The 27,543-nt window shown below is 42.8% G+C and overlaps 1 protein-coding gene across 1 annotated transcript; it reads left to right on the forward strand.

Moving 5' to 3' along the window:
* The first annotated feature begins 9,768 nt into the window (after nt 1–9,768).
* LOC139445565 (glyoxylate/hydroxypyruvate reductase A-like) lies at nt 9,769–26,845 on the forward strand. The gene is made up of 9 exons (XM_071226721.1): nt 9,769–9,886; nt 12,730–12,852; nt 14,298–14,335; nt 16,902–17,041; nt 18,549–18,622; nt 20,519–20,609; nt 22,031–22,151; nt 23,723–23,920; nt 25,577–26,845. The coding sequence occupies exons 1-9, from the start codon at nt 9,769–9,771 to the stop codon at nt 25,661–25,663; spliced, it is 990 nt and encodes a 329-aa protein (XP_071082822.1). The 3' UTR covers nt 25,664–26,845.
* Nucleotides 26,846–27,543: the final 698 nt, after the last annotated feature.

Genomic DNA, 27,543 nt, shown 5'->3' on the forward strand with positions numbered 1-27,543 from the left:
CATGTGAACGCATAGTAAATTTACATATACGCACGTATGTATAGCTACACGTGTGTAAAATTACTTACGTTAGTAAATGCTGTTCATGTGAACGGGGTAGAAGTGTGCAAGGTATACTTTTAATACACTAAATATACTTTTAATGTAAAATTCTTTACTGGGACACTCCATGTATAGTGGTTAGAATTTGTTTTCGTCTGACCCCAGTGCCCTTATTGTCAGAAACACTGCTTTCCCAAACTCGGTTATATTTGATTTGTGCATAGCGAGTGAGTGAGACGAGTATATTTTAATATAGTATTACGGAGACACTGTGAAAAAACGCATATTTGTTATTTTTTGGTCATATTTGGCAAAATGGCCACCGAAATCAAATTAAGTTGTTCTGGGTATTAGGGCACGAGATAACCTAATACAACAATGTCGTTGCACAGGTTCAGTGAGTGAGTTGGGTTTAACGCCGCTTTTAACAGTATTCCAGTCACATCACGGCGTCTCAGGAGGCAGGAGATGGACTAAAGTGAGTGAGTTGGGGATTAACGCCGCTTTTAACAGTATTACAGTTATTACAACTTAATGTGGGAGGAAAGCCCGAAATGATGCAGGTCTCGGGTGTTTACCACTTCGGTGAAACCCACGAGCACGGGTATGGTGCTGACAAACCTAGAAACATAATCGGGACGAACCGGGATTCGAACCCACAATCACAGGTTTCTGGCGTGCCCAAGGGGCGCAACTCTGCACGGCGAATCGCGGCGCCTTAGACGACTGGGCCACTCGTGTCCCCATCATACATAACGTGTTCACATCGAATGAAGATTGGATGAGAATGAACATTCCAAATGTTCTGTTTAATGGTTGTGAAGACAACAGTAACCAACAATGACATACATGGGATATCATAACATAGAACAACTAAATTAATAGAACCTGGAGATGGTTTTTCCTTAGAGGGTATAATGAATGGATGAATGAATGTATATACATTGCAGGTATAGAGTTAGAATAATCACACCAAGGGATAACCACTCTGTATCCAATCAAGCACATACTCATGATGTAATCAGAATGGTACATACCCGTGAAGATCCGGGGTAGAATAGGTCTACAGCAACCCATGTTTGCCGGATTAAGCGACTATGCCTGTCGTGAGAGGCGACTAACGGGATCGGGTGGTCAGGTTCACTGACTTGGTTGATGCATGTCATCGTATCCCAATTGCGTGGATTGATGCTTATGATGTAAATCACTGGATTGTCTATTCCAGACTTGATTATTTACAGACCGCCGTCATATAGCTAGAATATTGCTGAGTGCGGTTTTGAACAACAAACAACAATAAAAAAGCATACATGAAACTGAAAAGGACATGTTGTGTTTTTCGAATACTGTCACGCCTCGACAGTTACACTGCGGCGGTGTAAACATTCTGTTCCGCTGACGGTGGTATGTGTGTTGCGCTTTACCCTATAAGGTAGTATTCATACTATGTCAATTGTTGTCACAAAGGTCGAGGGATACAAAACACATTTCAAATGCCTTTGCTACACCAATTGAGAAACTATTTTGACATTTCATATAACGCTTCGCTGAAACTGTTCTACATCATGTATCTGTACATGGCATGCTGTCCCCCTTTAGAGTGAGTGAGTGAGTATGGTTTTACGCCGCTTTTAGCAATATTCCAGCAATATCACGGCGGGGGACACCAGAAATGGGCTTTACACATTGTACCCATGTCGAGAATCGAACCCGGGTCTTCGGCGTGACGAGCGAACGCTTTAACCACTAGGCTATACGCCCCCCCCCCCCCCCCCCCCCCCCCCCCCCAAGGGGTACAACAGGTCTTCAGCAACCCATACTTGCTGTAAAAGGCGACTATGCTTATTGTGAGAGGCAACTAACGAGATCGGGTGGTCAGGCTCGCTGACTTGGTTGATGCATGTCATCGTATCCCAATTGCGTTGATCGATGCTCCTGTTTCAATCACTCGATCGTCTGGTCAAGGCTCGATATAATAACAGACCGACGTCATATAGCTGGAATATTGCTGTGTGCGGCGTTAAACGACAAACAAATAAGCAAAGTTAAATACCACATCCCTCCACAAAATATGATACTCTGTATAAACATAGTCCTTCCTTCTCGGAACTTGCAGGGCGGAGAGCTCTTCTCAATGTTTTGACAGCTAAAGGCGTTACACTACGACACGAGAGATACGCGAAAAACGTCGGAAAAAGATGGCCACGTTCGAAGTGTTTAAACAGTGGTGCACGCCCTTTAAATGCACTTGAACCGTTGTTGTATAACGGTACATCTCTTCCTGTGTGTATGTGTAAATCTGTTAGGTCATTATAAATTAATCAGTTTAGTCAGTTTTTCTTCCAGGTTTAAAAAAATGTTAGGCGGAGGATTTAATTTTTACTATTTTTAAAAAGCAAATGATCAAGGCATCTGTGTACATTCAGTGTCGATGGTGTGATTCACATAGAGCATGATCACACAAAGTCATGTTCCTCGTCTCCTCGTACGTGGTGACAAGGAAATGATACGGAGCAGGCGGGATGGGAATCAAATAAATAATTTCTTCTGGCCAACCGAGAAAACCTGGAACAAGCAATTCGAGTGAATGAGTGAGTGAGTGAGTTGGACAAGAGTGGGTGAGTGAAAAGAGTGAGTGAGTGAGTGAGTGAGTTGGACAAGAGTGAGTGAAATGTTAGTGAGTGGGTGAGCGAGCGGGGGAGTGAGTGAGTGAGGGAGTTGGACAAGAGTGAGTGAAATTTCAGTGAGTGGGTGAGCGAGCGAGTGAGTGAGTGAGTGAGTGAGTGAGTGAGTGAGTTGGACAAGTGAGTACGTGAGAGATCGAGTTAGTGGGTGAGCGAGTGAGTTGGACAAGAGTGTGTGAGTGAAATGAGTGAGTGGGTGAGCGAGCGGGTGAGTGAGTGAGTGAGTTGGACAAAAGTGAGTGAAATGTCAGTGAGTGGGTGAGCGAGTGAGTGAGTTGGACAAGTGAGTACGTGAGAGATCGAGTGAGTGGGTGAGCGAGTGAGTGAAATGAGTGAGTGGGTGAGCGAGTGAGTGAAATGAGTGAGTGGGGGGAGCGAGCGGGTGAGCGAGTGAGTGAGTTGGACAAGTGAGTGCGTGAGAGATCGAGTGAGTGGGTGAGCGAGTGAGTTGGAGAAGAATGAGTGAGTGAAATGAGTGAGTGGTTGAGCGAGTAGGTGAGCGAAAGAATGAGTTGGACAAGTGAGTGCGTGAGAGATTGAGTGGCCAGGTGAGCCGGTGAATTGGACAAGAGAGTGAGTGAGTGGGTGAAATGAATGAGTGGGGGAGCGAGCGGACGAGCGAGTGAGTGAGTTGGACAAGTGAGTGCTTGAGAGATCGAGTGAGCGAGTGAGTTGGACAAGAGATTGAGCGAGTGAGTGAAATGAGTGAGTGGGGGAGCGAGCGAGTGAGTGAGTTGCACAAGTGAGTGTGTGGGAGATCGAGTGAGTGAGTGAGTTGGACAAGAGTGAGTGAATTGAGTGAGTGAAATGAGTGAGCGGGTGAGTGAGTGAGTGAGTTGGACTAGTGAGTGCGTGAGAGATCGAGTGAGTGGGGGGAGCGAGTGAGGTCGACAAGAGTGAGTGAGTGGGTGAAATGAATGAGTGGGGGAGCGAGCGGGTGAGTGAGTGAGTGAGTTGGACAAGTGAGTGCTTGAGAGATCGAGTAAGCGAGTGAGTTGGACAAGAGATTGAGCGAGTGAGTGAAATGAGTGAGTGTGGGAGCGAGCGGGTGAGCGAGTGAGTGAGTTGGACAAGTGAGTGCTTGAGAGATCGAGTGAGTGGGTGAGCGAGTGAGGTCGACAAGAATGAGTGAGTGAAATGAGTGAGTGGATGAGCGAGCGGGTGAGTGGGCGAGTGAATTGGACAAGAGACTGAGTGAGTGAGTGTGTGAGTGAAATGAGTGAGTGGGGGAGCGAGCGAGTGAGTGACTTGCACAAGTGAGTGTGTGGGAGATCGAGTGAGTGAGTGAGTGAGTTGGACAAGAGTGAGTGAATTGAGTGAGTGAAATGAGTGAGCGGGTGAGTGAGTGAGTGAGTTGGACTAGTGAGTGCGTGAGAGATCGAGTGAGTGGGTGAGCGAGTGAGGTCGACAAGAATGAGTGAGTGAAATGAGTGAGTGGATGAGCGAGCGGGTGAGTGGGCGAGTGAATTGGACAAGAGACTGAGTGAGTGAGTGTGTGAGTGAAATGAGTGAGTGGGGGAGCGAGCGGGTGAGCGAGTGAGTGAAATGAGTGAGTGGGGGAGCGAGCGGGTGAGTGTGTGAGTGAAATGAGTGAGTGGGGGAGCGAGCGGGTGAGCGAGTGAGTGAAATGAGTGAGTGGGGGAGCGAGCGAGTGAGTGAGTGAGTGAGTTGGACAAGTGAGTGCGTGAGAGATTGAGTTAGTGAGTGGGTGAGCGAGTGAGTTAGACAAGAGAGTGAGTGAGTGCAATGAGTGAGTGAGTGAATGAGTTGGACAAGGACAGGAAATGGAAATAGCCGAAATACATATTACATATACGGTACAAAAAAACGAATATTTCAAAATTGATTTTAAAACATACATTTGCTCAAATTTATATAAACAAATATGAGACCCATCTAAAAAGTCGACAATATTTGAAATCCCAGTATGAAGAGGCACAGTGACTTTCTTCCGCTCGCACACTGCAGTGAGAGACCTCGCCTAGTTCAATACATTGTTCTCCATGTTGTATCGGAACCGGCAAGTCGGGCCATCATATGAAACCAGTGCTTCAGACTCTCTATCAGTAGTACTGCATTGAAGTAGTGTTTTCTTAACGGATGTAACTTTGGGCGTGTCCCGGGGGTCTCCGTAACAATTCAAGTGCACGTGTTGTATTTTTAGTTAACTGACCAATGCATCGTCTACAGGAAACAAGAGCTCGAAATGAGGTCTGTTCGAAGTGAATGTGCGTGAGTTATGTTTAACGTCGCGTTTACAGTTATATCACGGCGTGTCAGCGTATTTTAGAGCATTACAAAAGACAATTATAATTACGCAATTTGTAGATGTGAAAAACTTTGGAGAAACCCACGAGCACGGGCATAATTCGTATATACCATGCTGAGAATCACATTGGAGACAACTAAGCGAATGGAACCCACTACCAGTAGATCCTGAATGACTAAGGGACGCAACTCTTTACGCTGAAACGTGACGTCTTAACCTCTGGGTCAGCCAAACCTTCTCACAGCCTGCGAAATTGATCGGGTTCCCATTTCAAAGGGATAAAAACGACTGAAGAATATTTTGCCCTGCCACAGTCTGATGACAAGGAGTGAGAACTCGATCCCGGCATAGTATGGCTACAGACATTGTGAAAACGCGTTATCATTTTTTACCCGAAATTAGGAGATTTGTTTATCTCGAATGAGTACACATCGAATGAGATTTTAACCTGTACTTGGGGGCATGGGTGGGGCATTCGCTGTGCAGAGTTGCGTCCCTTGGGCACGCCAGAAACCTATGATTGTGGTTTCGAATACCGGTTCGCCCCGATTATGTTTTTAGGTTTGTCAGCACCATACCCGTGCTCGTGGGTTTCACCGAAGTGGTAAACGTCTGAGACCTGCATCATTTCGGGCTTTCCTCCCACATTAAGCTGACACGCCGCGATATAACTGGAATACTGTTAAAAGCGGCGTTAAACCCAACTCACTCACTGAACCTGTACAACGACATTCTTGAGTTGGGTTATCTCATGCCCTAATACCCAGAACAACTTAATTTCATTTGGGTGGCCATTTTGCCAAATATTACAACAAACAAATATTCGTTTTTTTCACAGCGTCCCAGTAATACTATATCAAAATATAATAACTAATACTCAGTCAGGTTTATTTCGTAATTCAGCTCACAGTACAGCTGTAAGATACATTATATTTTAAGTCACGTTTAGAATGTTACACGTTTGTCTATCTCATTTCAAATAATTGTCATAAATATAAAGTATCAAAAAAGGACATTAACATCAGAGGAGTTAAATAAGTACCTAACAAGTCGTTTTAGTATTGATCCACGCATATACCTGATGTGAAATCGGGTGAGGTGAAATGGGTTTTAACGTCGCGTCCAAGATTATTGCACTTATATAGCGACGTGCATGCACGTGTGTGTGTGGCTGCTTGTACTCGTCCGGACTGATGCCGATTTATAGTGCTAGCACATTGAGATACCATGCCGCAGTTTAACATGAATACCCCACTCAGACACAGTATACCGACTCCGAGCCGACCAGTCCTTGTTTAAGCCCCTAAATGCCGAGCTCCAGACAGGGTAACAACAAGTACCATCTCTTAACGTCTTTTGGTATGACGCGGACGGGCATCGAACCCCGGACCTTCCGCTCTCTGGGCGGACGCTCTACCACTAGACCACGGAGGCGGTCGCATATACCTGAACAGAATTAGATTCTCAATACTTCGAAAATGTCTTCATCTAAATTCATCTTCATATTCATCACTACTCGACGTAGCAAAGATACTAATATGAATACCTCAAAGGTATTTCTGTTTGAATATAAAATCCATAGCTTTTTGTATCGATGTTTGCCAGCTAAAACCTTCAGAGAAATATTTATAACATTTTTTTAATAAAGCTCGAGCTGGTAGCAAAAAAAGGATGTTGGAAATAAACTTAATAGATGAGAGTGCTTCGCGTAAAAATAACATCTCGATAGCAGATTCTTCAGTATAGTGAATGAATACGCCCATTCCCTTTTAATATTTCCTTTAAAGGATTTTTAAAATACACCACCTATTTTTTGCCATAAAAGATTTTTTCAGGGATATATTTACATGGGTGTCACTGCATATGAAAAAACCCTGTTATTAAAACATGGCACATGTTTGTTCAGATAATGGAATTTATGGTCTGTTTGAGTTGGCTTCCGCCACAATGAAATTATGATTCTAACATAAACAAAATGCGGGATTTTAAATTGGGTCTGGAAATATATCTGTGAAAGGTTGAATTCAAAATGATGATCTGCAGAGATGGTCATAGTTGACACTGCCCGTTGAAAACACTTTCAGGTGAGGTCGTCATGGAAACCGCTACACTGCAAAGCAGAACTGAATCAACGTGTGTGTGTGTCAACGCGTGTCTGAAATGTATGGAATCCTAGAAGGACATTGTTGCGTTGTCGGCATTCTAAAGCCAAGCAAAAAGTGTCAAAATTAACTACAGCACGACGATGCAACAACGCAACATTTTGAACAAGCGTCGTGCTTTGAATATCATTTCTTTTTTACCAAAGAGCCACAAAGCGACGGTCTTCAAAATCGAAATGTCGCACTATCTAAAATGTGAAAATGTCGTTAAAATGTACCACAACGAGACATAACCAATATGACCTTGAAAAATGTGGCGTTGGCCAAAATGTCGCTTTGGTTGATTTTGTCAGATTTCTTTGTGTTGTTGGACAGCCTTCGTGGTCTAGTGGTAGAGTGTCCGCCCGCGTAAAACCAAAAGACGTTAAAATATGGTACTTGTTGTTACCTTGTCTGGCGCTCGGCATTAAGGTGCTAAAACAAGGACTGGTCGGCTCGATGTCAGTATACTGTGTCTGAGTGGGGTATTCATGTTAAACTGCGGCATGGTATCCCAGTGTGCTAGCACTATAAATCGGCATCAGTCCGAACTAGTACAAGCAGCCACACACACACACACACACACACACACACACACACACACACACACACGTGCATGCACGTCGCAATATATATGCAATAATCTTGGACGCGAATTAAACCCGATTTCACCTGACCTGACCTTGCAACGATAATATGATGAAAGACGTTTTATGTCGTAGAGGGTGGGGTAAGGTTGGCCAAGTCGTGGCAGGCGCCACCACAATTAGCTGTGCGCAGTTGCGTCCCTTAGGCGTGACAGACACCTATGATGGCGGGTTCGAATCCAGTATTCGCCCTGAATATGACTGTAAACACCAACCCCTGCTCCTGGATTTCATCAATTTCCATAATTCGACATAAGTCTACTGACACGCCGTGTAACTGGAATACTGTTCAAAGCGGCGTCAAAACCAAACTCACTCACACACTAAAATTAGTATTTACTCTACTTGTTGAATACGAAATATGATCACGATTTACTTAAAATATGAACCTCGTAGATAGCGACTCTCACGTCTACATCAAGGGCTATTCTCCGACATTAAACTGACATGTCGTTTAAAGCGACGTTTAACAAAACTCCCTCACTCACTTTCAGATCGTGTGTAGACAACAAGAGAGTAGGTATGATACGTCCCTTTTAGCCAACTAAAAATGTTAAATGTTTATATACTGTCAGTTAAACCATCGAACTGGTTCACGTGATGGCCATCGTACAATTTTTTATATCAATTACAAGTTTTGGATCCGGACTTATGATTTTTAGGATAAAAGGATCAAAAGAAAATACGTGAGGAATTCTGTGATCCAAGATGTTTTTTTTGCTTTAATTGTTTACAATGAAAAATATGCTTGGGTCAAAGACTTGCTCGTGCTCGAAGATTAAAAACATACACATATTAAATTTTTAATATCAACCTTTTTGACATATACATCTCGAAAAAAGGCATGCACTGTTCATATAATTCAATATTAAATATCCATTTAAAAAACCCTTGTCCTGTATTAATTCCTGACTATCATTTGTGTGTTTATACAAATTAGTGGCATACCCATATTGAATACAGAAACTGACATCGATTCTCTAGTGACACGTTTTATAACCATGACAATAGTGTTTGCAATCGTCTGCAGGAACACAACGTGTCTTTGTGCCAACACTTCAGCAGGTATCGTTGAGGTGAGGTGAAATGGGGGTTAACGTCGCGTCCAAGATTATTGCACTTATATAGCGACGTGCATGCACGTGGTTGTGGCTGCTTGTACTAGACCGGACTGATGCCGATTTATAGTGCTAGCCCACTGAGCTACCATGCCGCAGTTTAACATGAATACCCCACTCAGACACAGTATACTGACTCCAAGCCGACCAGTCCTTGTTTTAGCCCCTTAATGCCGAGCGCCAGACAGGGTAACAACAAGCACCATCTTTTAACGTCTTTTGGTATGACGCGGCCGGGGATCGAATCGGACATTTTGAGACATCTCCTGATTCTTACAGTAGGTACCCGGGTAGGGTCAGGTATATAGGTGGTGGGTACCCGGGTAGTAAATTAGGACTCGTCCCAGCCCTAATCCTTATCATTATCGACATTAATAATTACTAAAGTCTAAATGTAGAACGTTTCCGTTGTCTTGTGGTAGAGCGTCCACCTGGAGAGCGGAAGGTCTGGGCTTCGATCTCCGGTCGCGTCATACCAAAATACGTTGAATATTGCTGAGTGCAGCGTTAAACAACAAAACAAACAACATTGAAACATGGTTCTTGTTGTTACCCTGCCTGGCAATCGGCATTAGGTAATGGACTAAAACAAGGACCTGTCGGCTCGAGATTCTGAGAGGGCGTATTCATGTTAAATTCATGCGGCATATGGTAGGCCTATCTCAGTGGGCAAGCACTATAAAATCGGCATCAATCCGAACTAGTACAAGCAGCCACACACATATGTACTTGCATGTCGCTTTTGAAGCAATCTCATTAAAATCAGATCTTATAGTTCTCACTACCGCTAAGTGTAACGAAGGTGTCACGCGCTGGGAAGGAGCTTGAAGCGTGCTGTGGGAAGGGAGGTAACTCTAGCCTAGAACTATGGCCGCTGTTAGGCGAAGCTCCCTGGTTGTGGCGACGTCAATCCGTGATTTAGCTGCATCGGTGAGAAGCTTATTACCAGATGTAGATGTTAATGTCATACAATTAGACAAAACAGGTATGTTGAAACGGGTTTTATTCATGTTTGTTTTGCGATGACATAATAATAACGATACATATAGCCTTATAGGGAATACATGGTTACATAACATTATCAGCTGATTTTGACCATGGTGAGTTGTGTTGACATAGGAACACGTGACATCAAAGGGTAAGGGAAGCATGCGGCGAGACGGAGAACGAGTTGTCTCGTTTCGTGAGGTGTGGGACGAGTCCATATTGACTACCGGGTACCCACCCCACTATTACCCGACCCTTCCCGGGTACCCGCTGTAGGTCTCAAGAGATAGGTACAGAATGTCCGATTGGGAATAGTTTGACTGTAGCCCTGGAAAAAACGTATTTAGATGTACACGTATTAAAACGATCTGCTCATGCATACACAGAAGTTGACTGAGGTTTTATCTTTTTTCAAAAATATAAAAGTCATAAAGAAATGTGAACATTTGTCACATGTTGCGTAATAGGGTTTGGACGGGTAATTCGGGTACTCGATTCGGGTGGGTCCGGAGTGGGACCCGGCCGAGTACCCACAGAACTACCCTGACCTGTGGTTAGTCATGTGATACATGTATATTGTTTAATGACAAAACCTCACTATAGTTCAGTGGTTAGGCTACAAGTCACTAATGTTCACATTTCTTTCTAACGATGAACATATTCCTTTGGACTTTTAACTTTGCGTAAAGATAAAGCTTCAGTCAACTTCAGTGTACGCATGATCTGATCGTTTGATAGAAGTATCTAAATAGTTTGGGCCAGGGCTGCGGTAAAACAATTCCCAATCAGACATTTTGTTCCAGACTCTTGAGACCTGCAGTGGGTACCCGGGTAGGGTCGGGTACTAGGGGATCGGGTACCCGGGTAGTAAATTTGGAATCGTCCCAGCCCTATTATGTAAACATGGAGTTCTGGATAATTATGTGACTAACCACTAGGTCCGGGACGTTTAACTCGGGTACCTGGGTCGGGTGGGTACTGAGTAGGACCCGGGTTCCCACAGGACTATCCGGACCCGTGGTTAGTCACGTGATATATTGTTTAATGACAAAAATTATCTAGAATTCTATTTTTAAACTACAAGTCACTAATGTTCGCATTTCTTTCTGACTATGCACCCATTCCTTCTGATTTTTCATTTGGTTCAATAAAGATATAACTTAAATCAACTTCAGGGTATGAATGACCAGATTGTTTAATACGTGTATCTAAAAATGTTTTTGGCAGGGCTATGCTAAAAATGTTCCCAATCAGACATTTTGAGACCTACAGTGGGCACCGGGGTAGGGTCGGGTAATAGGGGGTTGGGTACCCGGGTAGTAAATTTGGACTCGTCCCAGCCCTACTAACCGTGGGTCCAGGTAGTCCTGTGGGTACTGCATATCCTACTCGAGTACCTGTGTTTACTCTCACAGCCCTTGAGTGGCTTCTTCACTATAAATGCATATATTCTACAGACCACTTATTGTCATTACAAACAAAATTGCATTTAATTTCCCACCATTTCTGTATATTTATGATCACATTTTTTAGCTTCATCTTTAAATTTCTCCATGAACTTGTAAGATAGGCAAAGAGGAGTTACTCCCCTTGATGATACAATGCGAGTCAGACCTCCTGTTTTCATTGTTTTATTTTCTGTATCATTGTTGATTTTATGCAAAAAAAATCCCAATGTCTTTAACAGTTATATAGATGTAGGCCTCATTGACAGCAGGATGAAAGGGACATGACATCAACCTGAATTGTTTGATAGTACATAATGTGATAGTAGACACAATTTATGAAAAACAACTTCTTCTACCTGTGAAGATCTAGGGTAGAAAAGGCCTTCAGCAACCCATGCTTGCTGTAAAAGGCAACTATGCTTGTCGTAAAAGGCGACTAACGGGATCGGGTGGTCAGGCTCACTGACTTGGTTGATTCATGTCATCGATCCCAATTGCGTTGATCGATGCTCATGATATTAATCATTGGATTGTCTGGACCAGACTAGATTATTTACAGACCGCCGTCATATAGCTGGAATATTGCTGAGTGCGGCGTTAAACAACAAACCAACCAACCATTGATCCACCCTTTACCCATCCATCACCATCCATACTGTATAGGTCTGGGACGGGTAACTCGGGTACCCGGGTCGGGTGGGTCCTGGGTGGGACCCGGTACCCACAGGACTACCCGGACCCGTGGTTAGTCACGTGATATATATTGTTTGATGACAAAAATTATCTAAAACTCTATGGTTACACTATATGTCACAAATATCCCGTTTCTTTCTGACAATGCACCCATTCTTTCTGACTTTTATATGTTTGAATAAGGTCTTTCCATGCATTAAACTTCAATGTATGCATGGCCGGATCGTCTTATACGTGTATCTAAATACATTTTGCAAGGGCTAAGGTCAAACTTTTCCAAATTGGACAGTTTCTACCTATCTCTAAATATCTACAGCGGGTACCCGGGTAGGGTCGGAAAAAAGGATGGTGGGTACCCGGGTAGTAAATTTGGACCCGTCCCAGCCCTAATCCTTATCGTTATCGACATTAATAATTACTTAAGTCTAAATGTAGAACCGTTTCCGTTGTCTTGTGGTAGAGCGTCTGCCTGGAGAGCGGAAGGTCTGGGGTTCGATCTCTGGTCGCATCATACCAAAAGACGTTGAATATTGCTGAGTGCGGCGTTAAACAACAAAACAAACAACGTTGAAACATGGTTCTTGTTGTTACCCTGCCTGGCGATCGCAATTAGGTAAAGGGCTAAAACAAGGACCAGTCGGCTCGAGAGTCTGAGAGGTCTGACTTTGATGTGTGACTTTGCTGTGTGTGTGATCTCCAGGCTTGGTGCCAGCGAGCAGCCTGTGTCAAGTCAGTGGAGTGGTCCTCTGTGACCCTAAGGTGGTGGTGCAACTGATTGGCCAGATTGATCTCCCCTTGAAATGGGTTCAGTCAACATGGGCAGGTTAGTACTTGTTTATTGAATTCCTGAGAGTTAAATCTTTCTTCTACTTATTGCCAATGGGAAGAATAGACTGTCCCATGTTCTCGTGCTGATTTAACTGAAATGATATTTTAGCATAGTCTGTTTCATTGTATATGTCAGTACAAGAGCCAGCCAACATTTTGTTCTCTGTTGATCCACAGGAGTCCGTATCTAAAAATAGACGCCCTCATGCATATTCATGACCATCTCCTTCAGGCTCGCGTGTGGAGATGGTCATGAATATGCATGAGGGCGTCTATTTTTAGATACGGACTCCTGTGGTTGATCTTTATAATTTGGTTTGTAAAACGACCTTTTGCCAACTTTGACCGACCAATGAAATATCAAGAAGACATCATTAGCCAATCAGAAAGCAGCATTCTTGAGCTATTCGGAACCAGTTTCAAACTGGCGACTTCTATTCCAGATTATGATATTAAAAATATTTTGACAAAGTTCTTGATACAAAATTTAAAATGTGAACAAAAGAACATTCTGGAATGTCTAATTGATGGCTGAGATTGTACGGCAGTACTTCCCACTGGCAATACAGTCTCCTCCATTCAAATGGTTATCCCACTGAAGCGAGAGATAGACAATGATTTTGACGGAATCAGTCGTACACCCCGTAACTGTCATTTGGAATACCCACTGAACCCTGTCAACCTTATGATTGGAAAACGCATTCAGACAGTCACTTGCCTGATCTGGTAAGCACCCCTCTGATTGGTTGTTCTGACATGACCTGTAATGGAATGTCCTCAGATCTTTGTTTTGTGGTAACAAAGACTATGATTTGTTTTTTGTGATTTGTGATTTGTGAAGTGCCTGTCTTTGGTGACATTTTAGACAATTGACTTCATATGCAGGGATATGCTGTAGCATTTCTTTATATTTTGAGTCCTCATAAGAATTAACGCGAGCGTGAATTAAATGCAAAAAATGCGAGTGGTGTCGCTTTAATTAAACTTCGCATTTATGTCTCCAAAATGACTATCAACAATAAGATGGCCTCACTGCACACTATGGATAGCGGAAATACCAACTTGAATATAAACAACTTTTTATTCCACGTCATGGTTTAATGAGCAGCAGTTGTATATACACCAATGTCATTCAAAGACTAGAAATTACACAATGGGCATCCGGTGAGTTATCACTGCTTGGGTCAAGAGTTCTACTCACTCGTGTCAAACTCGGCATCAGTGGGTACTCCAACAGTCCAGACAGACGCCACCCACGCAACACTGCGCCAGCAGGACCCTATGTGCACCGATAGGCTTCATCACACTTATCCTCAGATCGCATTAACATTTTTGGCTAGGGGTCAGCAGTCGTATTAACTTGGAGATGCATTAATTTCATGATTTCAAGTATATACCCCCGGTATATTAAAAAATTCACATTTGTTAAATTATTTTCAGGGGTGGAGTCCATCATGTCAGCTGTACAGGAGAGTAAGGTACACGTGTGTTTGTTTACATGAGTGAGTGAGTTAAAATTTAACGTCACTTCGGCATTATCGCAGCCATATAGCGACAGTGGGTATAGTGTTACCCCTCACATGCTGTACCCAAGTGAGGAATCGAACCTGAGTCTTTGGCTACCCTTCCAGACCCATTTTTGTATAGAATCAAGGAACTTTTAAACATTTGTTAAATCTAATAATTCAATTCTTTTTTAATACATCATTGTATTTCAACTCAAAAACTAATGAGTTGGAACATTTGTCCGTCATCAAATGCTGTTTTGGAATAAGAGAGAAAAGGTGCATCATCAATGGAAGGAGTATGGATAAAACACAAGTTGATAACAAATGCATTTTGCCATTATTAACAGACCATAACAGATCCAAATAAATGCATTTGTGTTTTGGAGAATAACAGCTCCAGATAAGCGGGCTATTAGTGTAAAATATGAATTAATTTTGACTTGCTTGCGTACAAATATGCATGAAAAAATGTCAAAACCCAAATAGTATAACATATCACACGCTGCCTGTAAGTACCCAATGTATCTTTTTCAGCTTGCATACCTGTATTTCTTTACAGACCTTTATTTATAAATAAAATGCAGGCATCACACACATGAACTCTACTGCAGTGTATAATGCATAAAAAGTTGCTATGTCTTGCTTATTGTAAATTAGGCAATCTATCTTTTTCATCAAGCATACCTTTAATTTCTTTATAGATCTTATTTTATACTGATGGAATGCAGGCATCACGCCTACATGAACTCTACTGCAGTGAATAGTGCATAAAAGGAATCTGTGTATCGCTTATTATCCCCCACCACAAAGTGAGACAGGGTATACAGAAACAGAATTTCTTTTTCGTCCGTTCGTTTCTCCGTTTGAATTTTTGTCCATTTGCTTCTCTGATTAATTTTTTGTTCGTTCGCTTTGTCCGTTCGCTTCTCTGTTTGATTTTTTGTCCATTTGCTTCTATGTTTTTGTTCGTTCGCTTTGTCCGTTCACTTCTCTGTTTGATTTTTTGTTCATTCGCTTTGTCCGTTCGCTTCTCTGTTTGATTTTTTGTTTGTTCGCTTTGTCCGTTCGTTTCTCTGTTTGATTATTTGTTCGTTCGCTTTGTCCGTTCGCTTCTCCGTTTGATTTTTTGTTCGTTCGCTTTGTCCGTTCGCTTCTCTGTTTGATTTTTTGTTCGTTCGCTTTGTCCGTTTCGCTTCTCCGTTTGATTTTTTGTCCGTTTGCTTCTCTGTTTGATTTTTTTATTGCTAGCTTCTCCATTCGATTTTTTGTCATGACATATTAAAAGCCATCCCAGTGCCTGTCTCTTCTTAAGGATATATAGGACTCTTCTTTTATTGTCAACATGACTTTCATGTTGTTCACTATCATATGGACCAACAAAATTCTCATGTGCCCCTTTCTCAGAGGATGGTGGTAACGCTGTTCACTTGTTGTTGATTAAACCTGTATTTTCTCATGTGAGTTTATACCATGTGTTACACACTTGGGGCAGCACACAAAGATATACAAATCTACTGTAAGAGTAGTGGCCATAAAATTTCCGAGTACCGTGATGGAATTCGAACCACAGACCTTCTGATCCAAGGATGGACGCCTTGTCCACATGACCAAAGAGGTTAACCCTGTCAGCAATCTGACAAGGTAAGGATGTCATCTGTGGGATGACTCCACGCCCTGCTACATACTCCCCCTTCAACAGAAGGCACGTCCCGGGCCACATAGTAGGGTACTGAGGCTTATTTTGCTCAAATTTAATATGAACCAGTTCAGCCCCACGTTGGGCGCCAATGTAGCGGCCATAGAATTTCCGAGTACCATAATGGGATTCGAACCATGGACCTTCTGATCCGAGGTTGGACGCCTTGTCCACATAACCAAAGAGGTTAACCCCGTCAGCAAGCTGACAAATGTCTACTCATTGGGGTAAAAATACCCATTAGACTGGACCGAAGGGAGTACAAATATATTTTGAATACCCATTTTAAATGATAACTTGTGAAGAAAATACTCAATAGCTCAAGAAACTATCTGGAACCCTGGAGAATATTATAATGGTTCATACCCATCAGATCAGACATTTTATTTGGTTTGATACTCCTTTCCGTCAAGCTATCAAATCAGAGTAAAACATATGATTTTAATGATATTAATATTTCTAATTTCAATTGGACTGCATCAGTGGTCTAGTGGTAGAGCGTCCGTCCGGAGAGTGGAAGGTCCAGAGTTCGATCCCTGGCCGCGTCATTCCAAAAGACGTTAAAAGATGGTACTTGTTGTTACCCTGTCTGGCGTTCGGCATTAAGGGACTAAAACAAGGACTGGTCGGCTCGGAGTCAGTATACTGTGTCTGAGTGGGGTATTCATGTTAAACTGCGGCATGGTATCTCAGTGAGCTAGCACTATAAATCGACGTCAGTCCGGACTAGTACAAGCAGCCAGACAAACACACACACGTACATGCACGTCGCTATATAAGTGCAATAATCTTGGACGTGACGTTAAACTCCATTTCACCTCACCTCTAATGTCATTACAGAAACAACCGACCTTCACCTTTACCCGAACTGGAGAAGGGTATGGCCAGGTTATTGGGGAGTATGTCATCGGACATGTCATAGCTCATGAAAGAAAATTCAAACAAATGTTCAAAACCAACGAATCAAGAATTTGGGATGCGTGAGTATTATGATCAGACAAAGAAGATACGATTCCTTCCCTGTCTTTCCTGTTAAGATTCAAGGGCAGAGTACGTCCCCAGTAGCCTACATTTGATCTTGGATCAAATGACTCACAGCTACAATAGCTGGACCCTCCAATGAAATTACAATGTACGTCCTGTATGAAACAAGCTGTGATATCATCAATACTTTATTCGCTTTGTTGCATACTGTGTCAAATACAATGTGGACTCTTGCAGCTTATAGCGGGAGGACTCTTCTCCCTGTCATATTACTCATGAGAACGTTTGAAGTAAAAGTCTTCAGGTTCCATGAGGCTAAAAACATAATAGTCTTGGTTCTCAGGCACTGCCTGCATCATCATAAAGTTTGCCGCACGTTTCGTTTTCATTTCCATTTTTGTTTTTAAAAATTCTTCGTTTTTTTAACAAAAAATTCTTCGATTAAAATACGGTTTTCCAGTACAGTGAACTACATTTGTAACAAACATGCTTATAATGACCTACCTGATTTAACAAACTTATTTTTTAGTCCCGAACATTTGTTGTATATATGCGGTACACATGCTAATAACGAGCCACGGTTATTACGAACTAAACTTTGTGGTCGCTTTGAGTTCGTTATACCCGTATTTTACTGTATTTTATTCATCAAGGAATACATTTATGTAGGGATTCCCTTTCCCAGGATGATTGTACACAATTTGATATTTGGTTACACAACTGTTTATTATTGGTTATGTACCAGGTAAAAAAACCCGGACACTGCCCACCCGCACTATATTTTCAAAAAACATTGCCTGAGAACCAATTGTTTAATTTTTTTAAGCCTTAGGTATATATCGAAAACTTGCACCATTCATAAGCAGGACTCCATTTAGGGAAATTGAGTTAACTTGCACCAGGTCCACGTTGACAAAAGCAGGTTGCACTTGGTCCCATAAAGTTATCAAAGATGAAACAGATTCATATCTACTTTACATAAATACAATCTCATTTTTCTGATTACCTCCATCATTATTTTGCATATATCATTATTTTACATAAATTAGTAAAAGGTGACTTTGCTTGTCGTAAGAGGCAACTAATGGGATCGGGTGGTCAGACTCGCTGACTTGGTTGAAGCATGTCATCGATCACAATTGCATGGATTGATGCTTACGTTGTCAATCACTGGATTGTCATGTCCATATCGATTATTTACAAACAAACAAACATAAATTAATGATGCTGTGTCGTAAGACAGAATAGGACATCAGTCCCTGATAAGAGTATGGTTTGAATGGTTTCTGATCTCAGCCTCGAAATTTGTGCCAAATCAGTGATAAGAGGTTTTAATTCCAAAAGGTCGAACTTGGGTATCAGCATCGTTTTCAGTTTATTGGTGATCAGACTGGTGACTTGCCTGGCTGCCATATGTCATACATATAGAAGCTCAGGTCCATCTGTTTCCCCTCCCATTTGTGTCAGTATGTTTTTTGAAGGAAGGTTTATTTTCTTTCACAGAAACTACAAGTATATCCGCTCTTTGTCAACTTTGACCATTGGGGTGCTTGGGCTGGGACAGATTGGTACAGAAAGTATGTACGCATGTATACACTATAAGTTGTAGTCGGTACACGAGGGGTATATGTTTTTTTTTGCATCCCACGTCAGGTTTTGGTGAGTGGTATAAAAACTAACGAGGGACGCATAAAACCCCATGTACCCCGAGTTATCCTGCTGCAACAAATTATCCTACCAATATGTTTTAATATGACATTGTAAAAGAATTCAAACAAATTCAAAATTGTTAAAAAACAGCTGTCCAATTGAGCTGATGTTAACATGTATCCGCCATAGAAAATGTATGTTGTTCTAGGGGATACTTCTTCAATATACAACACAACTCCGTCTGCGGGTCCACAACGTTTTATTGTGCATGGGAGCTTCTAGCTGTTTCGTGTTCAGCTCCCAGATCTCAACTGCCAGCTCGCGACGATCTTGATGGATATATCTCTTTCTAACATTCATTACTATTCTTTATAAGGTAATACAGCTATGCTATGTAGTATCTCGTCCGCAACCCACATGCCTCACGTGCAGTGGTCGTCCTGGTGATCTAACTCTTGGCCTTATAAGACAACAGCATGAAGTTGAAGTCCCACAACTCCAAGAGTATGTATGGCCGGCATCCCGCATCCCTCACTAGCCCCCAGTGAAACAGCTATCCAGTGCACGCCTGACCTGTGACCTGGTCACTCTCCCACGAGGGGTTTGCTTGAGGGAGAGGGGGGAGGAAATGTGCGCTACTGCCCAGCGCACACTGCTCGCGGTACATTGTATATTACCGCATGTGGTATACTGTATATATCTCTTGAAATACTGTATACTGCATGTGATACATGTGTTATGTCGCGTGTTTCCATTGACTCTGCGAAAGCATTCAGTTTTTTTCTTTGAAACGGGTACAAGGAATTTATTCTGCCTCTCAGAAATCCGCATGCAGCCTGACTTGCTCATGGAGGGGTATATGTGATTTATTCCCCTGCTGAGAAATTTGTTGCATTTTTATTGTCTGCATTTTCCTGATGCATTATTTTGAAATGTAGTTCAGACACATGTTTTAGGGATGTGGCGTTGTGGCAGGTGTTGTGTTTATGATAGGGATTCTGTGTGGTTGGTAGGGTTTGTCTGGTCCGCCGCTGGCTACTTACAGCTGTGATGAGTCTTATGACGCAGACCCGTGAAAATCTGGGGTAGATAAGGTCTTCAGCAACCCATGCTTGCTGTAAAAAGGTGACTATGCTTGTCGTTAAAGGCGACTAACGGGATTGGGTGGTCAGGCTCGCTGACTTGGTTTATACATGTCATCGATCCCAATTGCGTGGATCGATGCTCATGGTCACTGGATTGTCTGGTCCAGACTCGATTATTTACAGACCGCCGTCATATATATGGAATGTTGCTGAGTGTGGCGTTAAACAACCAACCAACCAACCAACTTATGACGCAAGTTCCCAACTATTTACTAAGTAACCCTTGTGTGGCATGTACTGCAAGTCTGTGACTTGTATCATTATATAATACAAAGTGCTCTACCACATTCCTTGACCTAGAAGCTGCCATGTGTTATTTTACAGAAGCGCATGCTGGGTCCAAGTCTGGTCTAATAATTTATGGCATGGACTTGAGTTAATAAAAATAGAATGGGAATTACCCAGAAGTGGTGTTTCCTAAACCTAACCAGTCAGATGTCTCTGTTTGTTGGAAGCTCCAAACATTATTGTTGCTGACACATTTTGATACGTCCGCTTTTGTCTCTTCATTATATAATAAATCAAATATAGATTTTACATGAGGTCACTAACTGTGTCTATGAAACCCCCAAAAGTAGTATCTACTTGACACTTAATTGTGTCGTGCAACCTCCAGAAAGGTAGGCCTAGCTGCCATGTATTGGAGTTTGACATGTTCTTGCCAACATTTCTTTACAGTTACCCGAATGTGCAAAGCCATGGGGATGACAGTGTGGGGGCTGGCAACAGGGCAACGGAAATCTGATCATCCGTATGTCGATGAATTCAGGTATGTGGTCATGAGAAAATGTTTATTCTGTTTATGTGGTTGATGTTTATTCTGTAGCCCATTGTTGTTATGTATGTAGGACTCAGATCTGTGGCGGAACTCTAATCTGTAAAGTATGGCCCATTGTTCTTACGTATGTAGGACACAGATCTGTGGCGGGACTCTAATCCATAAAGTATGGCCCATTGTTCTTACGTATGTAGGACTCAGATCTGTGGCGGGACTCTAATCCGTAAAGTATGGCCCATTGTTCTTACGTATGTAGGACTCTTATCTATGGCGGGACTCTAATCCGTAAAGTATGGCCCTTTGTTCTTACGTGTGTAGGACTCCGATCTATGGCGGGACTCTAATCTGTAAAGTATGGCCCATTGTTCTTACGTATGTAGGACTCTGATCTATGGCGGGACTCTAATCCGTAAAGAATGGCCCATTGTTCTTATGTATGTAGGACTCTGATCTATGGCAGGACTCTAATTGGTAAGGCCCATTGTTCTTACATAATTTACTACCAAAAGAAGTTAAAGACCACCCGATTCTTTCATATTACAATAGTTAAGGAGATAAACCTACATTATTTTCAGAGCCTGGTGACCTTTAAATTTAACCACGCTAAATTGAATTTTGAATCAAACGAGTGAATTCAGTGGTCCTTAACTTCTTTTTCATTGTAGGTGAGGTGAAATGGGGTATAACGTCGCGTCAAAGATTATTGCACTTATATAGCGACGTGCATGAACGTGTGTGTGTTTGTGTGGTTGCTTGTACTAGTCCGGACTGATGCTGATTTATAGTGCTAGCTCACTGAGATACCATGCCGCAGTTTAACATGAATACCCCACTCAGACACAGTATACTGACTACGAGCTGACCAGTCCTTGTTTTAGCCCCTTCATGCCGAGCGCCAGACAGGGTAACAACAAGTACCATCTTTTAACGTCTTTTGGTATGACGCGGCCGGGGATCGAACCCCGGACCTTCCACTCTCCGGGCGGACGCTCTACCACTAGACCACGGAGGCTGTCCCTTTTTCATTGTAAATATCATGTGCTGTAGAATCTGTGTTATCTTTGGGGAATAAGACTTTTGCTAATTAGCAGTCCAAACAATCTTGATTTAAGTCCCTCAACTACTGGTTTGTCCGTCTTCTTGTTGAGATTTAATGAAGAATTGACTTCAATATTTTTTGCAATTAGGGAGGTATAAATGTAATAAAGTGCTGTGAACACAGTTTTTGATGTTTATGCCTCCATTAATGCAAAAGATATTAAAGATAAATAGGTAAACAATAATAACTTCATCACAGTCTGCTTATTTATTCAGTAACACAGAACGAGTATGTCATTGTACCCTAATGGTGTGGATAATTGCTCATCATATCAATCACTGGTTTACTGACTTTAGAATGTGTCCATCTCCAGGTGTACCAATGACCTCTGTGACCTGCTTTCTAAATGTGACTACATCTGCAACATCCTTCCGAGCACCCCACTTACCCGGAATCTTCTGTCTGGGGACGTCCTTGCCATTTGTGCAAAGAGGGTAGGCCTTGCTATTAATGTTGCACCACGTCCATAACCTCCTGTCTGGGTGGGTCCTTGCTAGTTGTGCAAAGAGGGTAGGCCTTGCTATTAATGTTGCACCACGTCCATAACCTCCTGTCTGGGTGGGTCCTTGCTAGTTGAGCAAAGAGGGTAGGCCTTGCTATTAATGTTGCCCCAGACCCATAACCTTCTGTCTGGGTGGGTCCTTGCTAGTTGTGCAAAGAGGGTAGGCCTTGCTATTAATGTTGCCCCAGACCCATAACCTTCTGTCTGGGTGGGTCCTTGCTAGTTGTGCAAAGAGGGTAGGCCTTGCTATTAATGTTGCACCACGTCCATAACCTCCTGTCTGGGTGGGTCCTTGCTAGTTGAGCAAAGAGGGTAGGCCTTGCTATTAATGTTGCCCCAGACCCATAACCTTCTGTCTGGGTGGGTCCTTGCTAGTTGTGCAAAGAGGGTAGGCCTTGCTATTAATGTTGCCCCAGACCCATAACCTTCTGTCTGGGTGGGTCCTTGCTAGTTGTGCAAAGAGGGTAGGCCTTGCTATTAATGTTGCCCCACGTCCATAACCTTCTGTCTGGGTGGGTCCTTGCTAGTTGTGCAAAGAGGGTAGGCCTTGCTATTAATGTTGCCCCACGTCCATAACCTTCTGTCTGTGGGGGTCCTTGCTAGTTGTGCAAAGAGGGTAGGCCTTGCTATTAATATTGCCCCAGACCCATAACCTTCTGTCTGGGTGGGTCCTTGCTAGTTGTGCAAAGAGAGTAGGCCTTGCTATTAACGTTCCCCTCACTCTGAACCTTCTGTCTGGGTGGGTCTTTGCTAGTTGAGCAAAGAGGGTAGGCCTTGCTATTAATGTTGCCTCACACCCATAACCTTCTGTCTGGGTGGGTCCTTGCTAGTTATGCAAAGAGGGTAGGCCTTGCTATTAATGTTGCCCCACGTCCATAACCTTCTGTCTGGGTGGGTCCTTGCTAGTTGTGCAAAGAGGGTAGGCCTTGCTATTAATGTTGCCCCACGTCCATAACCTTCTGTCTGGGTGGGTCCTTGCTAATTGTGCAAAGAGGATAGGCCTTGCTATTAATGTTGCCCCAGACCCATAACCTTCTGTCTGGGTGGGTCCTTGCTAGTTGTGCAAAGAGGGTAGGCCTTGCTATTAATGTTGCCCCACACCCATGACCTTCTGTCTGGATGGGTCCTTGCTAGTTGTGCAAAGAGGGTTGGCCTTGCTATTAATGTTGCCTCACACCTATAACCTTCTGTCTGGTTGGATCCTTGCTAGTTGTGCAAAGATGGTAGGCCTTGCTATTAATGTTGCCCCACACCTATCAACTTCTGTCTTGGGAGGTCCTTGCTTCTTGTACAGAAAGGTTAATGCTGCCAGAGAAAGAAGGTGTTAAATGTTTGAAGAAAACGCAACCAAGCAGTTGTTCGAATTGCACAAAATTTGCACAAAGTATGACAAATTTGATGCAGTAAAAGTTTATCACTGATTCCATTTGATGTTTGTGTGTCACAATAACTTTTACCTTTGAGTATATCATTCACACAGATAATAATCTCACTTTGTCGCAGAAAAGTGTCCTCATCAACGTGGGTCGTGGTGATATCATTGATGAAGATAGTCTCATCAATGCTGTGAACCAAGGCTGGATCGGCGGAGCAATACTTGACGTGTTTGCCAAAGAACCTCTTCCAGAAAGTAGTCGACTGTGGACTTTGCCGAATGTAACAGTGTCCCCTCATGTCTCTGGTCCAAGTCAGCCCTCACAGGTATGGATGATCCCATGCAGGTCTATGTTAGGATTTGTCTTCACCAACTCATGCTTGTCTTTAGAGGCGACTTGCGGGATTGGGTGGTCAGGCTCAGTGACTTGATTGATGCATGTCATCGAATCCCAAATGCTTGGATTTGATGCTCATGAATGCACTCACTGGGTTGTCAGATCCAGACCTGATTATTTAGAGTCCGCTGTCATATGGCTGGGATATTGCCGAGTGCAGCATTAAACAACAAACACAAGTATGGTAGAGCGTTATGTGACAGATATATTGAGTGAGTGAGTATGGTTTTACGCCGCTTTTAGCAATATTCCAGCAATATCACGGCGGGGGACACCAGAAATGGGCTTCACACATTATACCCATGTCATGAATCGAACCCGGGTCTTCGGCATGACGAGCGAACACTTTGACCACTAGGCTACCCGACCGCCCCGACAGATACATTGTGTTCCTCAGCTTGATTCCATGTGCCACCCCTGCCAGCATTGCAGGAACTAATATTTGATGAAAATATTTGCCCGGGATAACTACCTGACCGCCTGCCCGTGGTTTGTAACTTTTCTGTTGGGGTTCAGGAAATGACCACTGTTCATGTCCACTGTCTGGCAGATAATTTTAGCCTACTTACATATTCAGTTTTGTTATAACTCCTTGTAGATTCTTAAGTAATTATTTTTGCATTATTTCTACTGAATCAAGACATGGCTTTTGGTATTATATCATCTGCTACGCTAGTCGCACTGTGTATGTAGGAAGGGATCATGAGACTGCTGGGAAAATCAAATGTTGTGAGATAGGTCTTCAGCAAACCATACTTGCCGTAAAAGGCGACTATGCTTGTCGTAAAAGGCGACTAACGGGATCAGGTGGTCAGGCTCGCTGACGTGGTGGATACATGTCATCGATCCCAATTTCGTGGATCGATGCTAATGATGTCAATCACTGGATTGTCTGGTCCAGACTCGATTATTTACAGACTGCCGTCATATAGCTGGAATATTGCTGAGTGCGGCGTTAAACAAAAAACATGTTGTGAGAAAGCGTGAGCATTGCTGGCATGACAGGTTGTCCTTGTGTAAGTGTATGTGAATCTAAAGAAGAATAAAGAAGCAAAGTGTCTACTGCGGTTGATTTGGTTATTTTGACTGGCATTAACAATGGCTTCTCATACTTTTGCTGTTTTTCAATATTTATGAGGGGGCACGGGTGGCCCAGTCGTCTAAGGTGCCGCGATTCGCTGTGCAGAGTTGCGTCCCTTGGGCATGCCAGAAACCTATCATTGTGGGTTCGAATCCTGGTTCGCCCTGATTATATTTCTAGGTTTGTCAGCACCATACCAGTGCTTGTGGGTTTCTCTGAAGTGGTAAATGTCTGAGACCTGCATCACTCTTTTTGTATTTGTTCCAAAAAAATCCTTAAAAGATCAGAGTAATGTCAAAGTCACTGCCATAACAAAGTTAACATGGATATTGTGTGAGCTGGCTGTGATTGGCTACGATTGGGCCATTTCAATACCAGCATGCAAGGCAGTAATATGACTTTTGATTTATTATCTCTCTAGTTACCCAGAGAGCATCAGACTGGAACCTAGCCTCCTTCAACACTCCTCCAATATATACGTAACTTACTCTTGTTCTTTTTCAGGTTGCGGAGGGATTTGTGAACAACTATCGACTATTTTGTGAGGGAAGTCCTCTAAAATTCCAGGTCGATTGGAAAAAAGGATATTGATTGATGTTTATGAATAGCTTACTCCAAGGAATGAATGTCTAAATCACTAATTCACTTCAACATTGTATCCTGATTATATTCAAGCCTACCAATGAAAAAACGAGACTGCAATAAAAAACTGTGATCATGTCTACAATGTGCGATGAAACGGTAACGTAAAACAATCACCGCAAATGTGAGAGCATGCTACCCAAAATATGGAAATCGCAGCACTAAAGCAAACCGACCACAATGTTCCAAACTTCTGGTAAGCTGGGATAAGTTGAGTTGTGACATGACAGTTAACCCTGGGATTATGTATGAGGTCCGCCCACTGGTGCGTACCATTGTGAAGAAAGGGGTAGTGGGTGGTCGGCGATAAGTGGGACGATGGATTTGTCCGTGTCCTGTTCTAGTGGCGAGTTCTAGTGTTCGAGTTCTAGTGTTCGAGTTCTAGTGGCGAGTTCTAGTGTTCGAGTTCTAAGGGCGAGTTCTAGTGGCGAGTTCTAGTGTTCGAGTTCTAGTGGCGAGTTCTAGTGTTCGAGTTCTAGTGTTCGAGTTCTAGTGCTCGAGTTCTAGTGGCGAGATCTAGTGTTCGAGTTCTAGTGGCGATTTCTAGTGGCGAGTTCTAGTGGCGAGATCTAGTGTTCGAGTTCTAGTGGTGAGTTCTAGTGGTGAGTTCTAGTGGCGAGATCTAGTGTTCGAGTTCTAGTGTTCGAGTTCTAGTGGTGAGTTCTAGTGGTGAGTTTAAAAGGACATGATGGTACTGCTGATGTGAGGCACCATGGGAGCGTAGTCCAATTCATCATCATGACCTGCACATATGTGCACAACGTTTGTGCACCCTCTATACCTGTAACAAACCAAATTCTGTACACCGCCTACTTGTCAGAAACGCGCTTTGTGAGTTGGTTCAACTTGTTGTGGATTACAAGAAGGCATGCACAGATGAGAGAAGTTTTCTGTCATGTCACAAGGATCAACAAACAGTGAGAATTTACATCTCACTGCACTAATACAATGATACACATCTAGAATATTCTATTAGCACTGTATGACAGTTTGGTAGGTTATGGTCTTTTTGTTTTAGTGGCCTGTATATTGAGCCTGATTTTATCCTGGGTGTATTGAACCTGATTTTATCCTGGGTGTATTGAGCCTGATTTTACCCGAGTGATATGAACCTGATTTACATGTGTTAAGTTTCTTATTGACATACATACATATAAATATATTTATATGTGACTAATAAAATGATACCATATTGGACTGATGTGTGTGTTTGTCATTGAGCCTGACTGTGATGGACTGCATTGATGTTGTAAATTATTTGTCAACATAATCCCCTCCACGGTCCACACATCTCTGTCAACTATGCTGGAGTACCTGGTGGCTTAGAAAGTCCAGCACATCAGAAATGACGTCATCATTTGGGTAAGACTTGGCAAACAGTTCTTTGTTAATGTTTGGGAAGAGGTGGAATCTGATGGTGGCGAATATGGAGAATGTTTTCTGTGACAAACTGTTATATACACAAAATACACAAGACAATGTGGCCTGTGATGTTAGCTATAGTCTTGTACCGCAGCGCTAATAAAGATTACTCACAGATTGGTCTAGATGTTGGTTGGGCGCTTATTGGAGCAGGGCTGACTATGACACCTCTGAGGCCTCAAGCTGAAACCAAGATGATTCCAATCTCATTAAAGTCAGACCTTAGTCTTCGCTACCGCTAAACAAAGATCTGAGGACATCCCAGTAGAGGTCACGTCAGAACGACCTTTTATCCGACCAATCAGAGCGTCGCTTACCAGATCATGAAAGTGACAGTCGGAATGTCATTTCTAATCATGCATCCTCGAAAACTTTAACAGGGGGTGTTCCGAACGATAGTTGCGGGT

Source organism: Haliotis cracherodii, unplaced genomic scaffold (assembly GCF_022045235.1).
Source record: "Haliotis cracherodii isolate W230 unplaced genomic scaffold, xgHalCrac1.p SCAF_6, whole genome shotgun sequence".
Classification (NCBI taxonomy): domain Eukaryota; kingdom Metazoa; phylum Mollusca; class Gastropoda; order Lepetellida; family Haliotidae; genus Haliotis; species Haliotis cracherodii.

Excerpts from the sequence above, each read along its gene's own strand:
- LOC139445565 (XM_071226721.1), top strand. The coding sequence starts at position 9,769 with ATGGCCGCTGTTAGGCGAAGCTCCCTGGTTGTGGCGACGTCAATCCGT. Across the intron at positions 12,853-14,297 it reads GGTTCAGTCAACATGGGCAG|GGGTGGAGTCCATCATGTCA; the intron begins GTTAGTACTTGT and ends AATTATTTTCAG. Across the intron at positions 23,921-25,576 it reads GTCCAAGTCAGCCCTCACAG|GTTGCGGAGGGATTTGTGAA; the intron begins GTATGGATGATC and ends GTTCTTTTTCAG.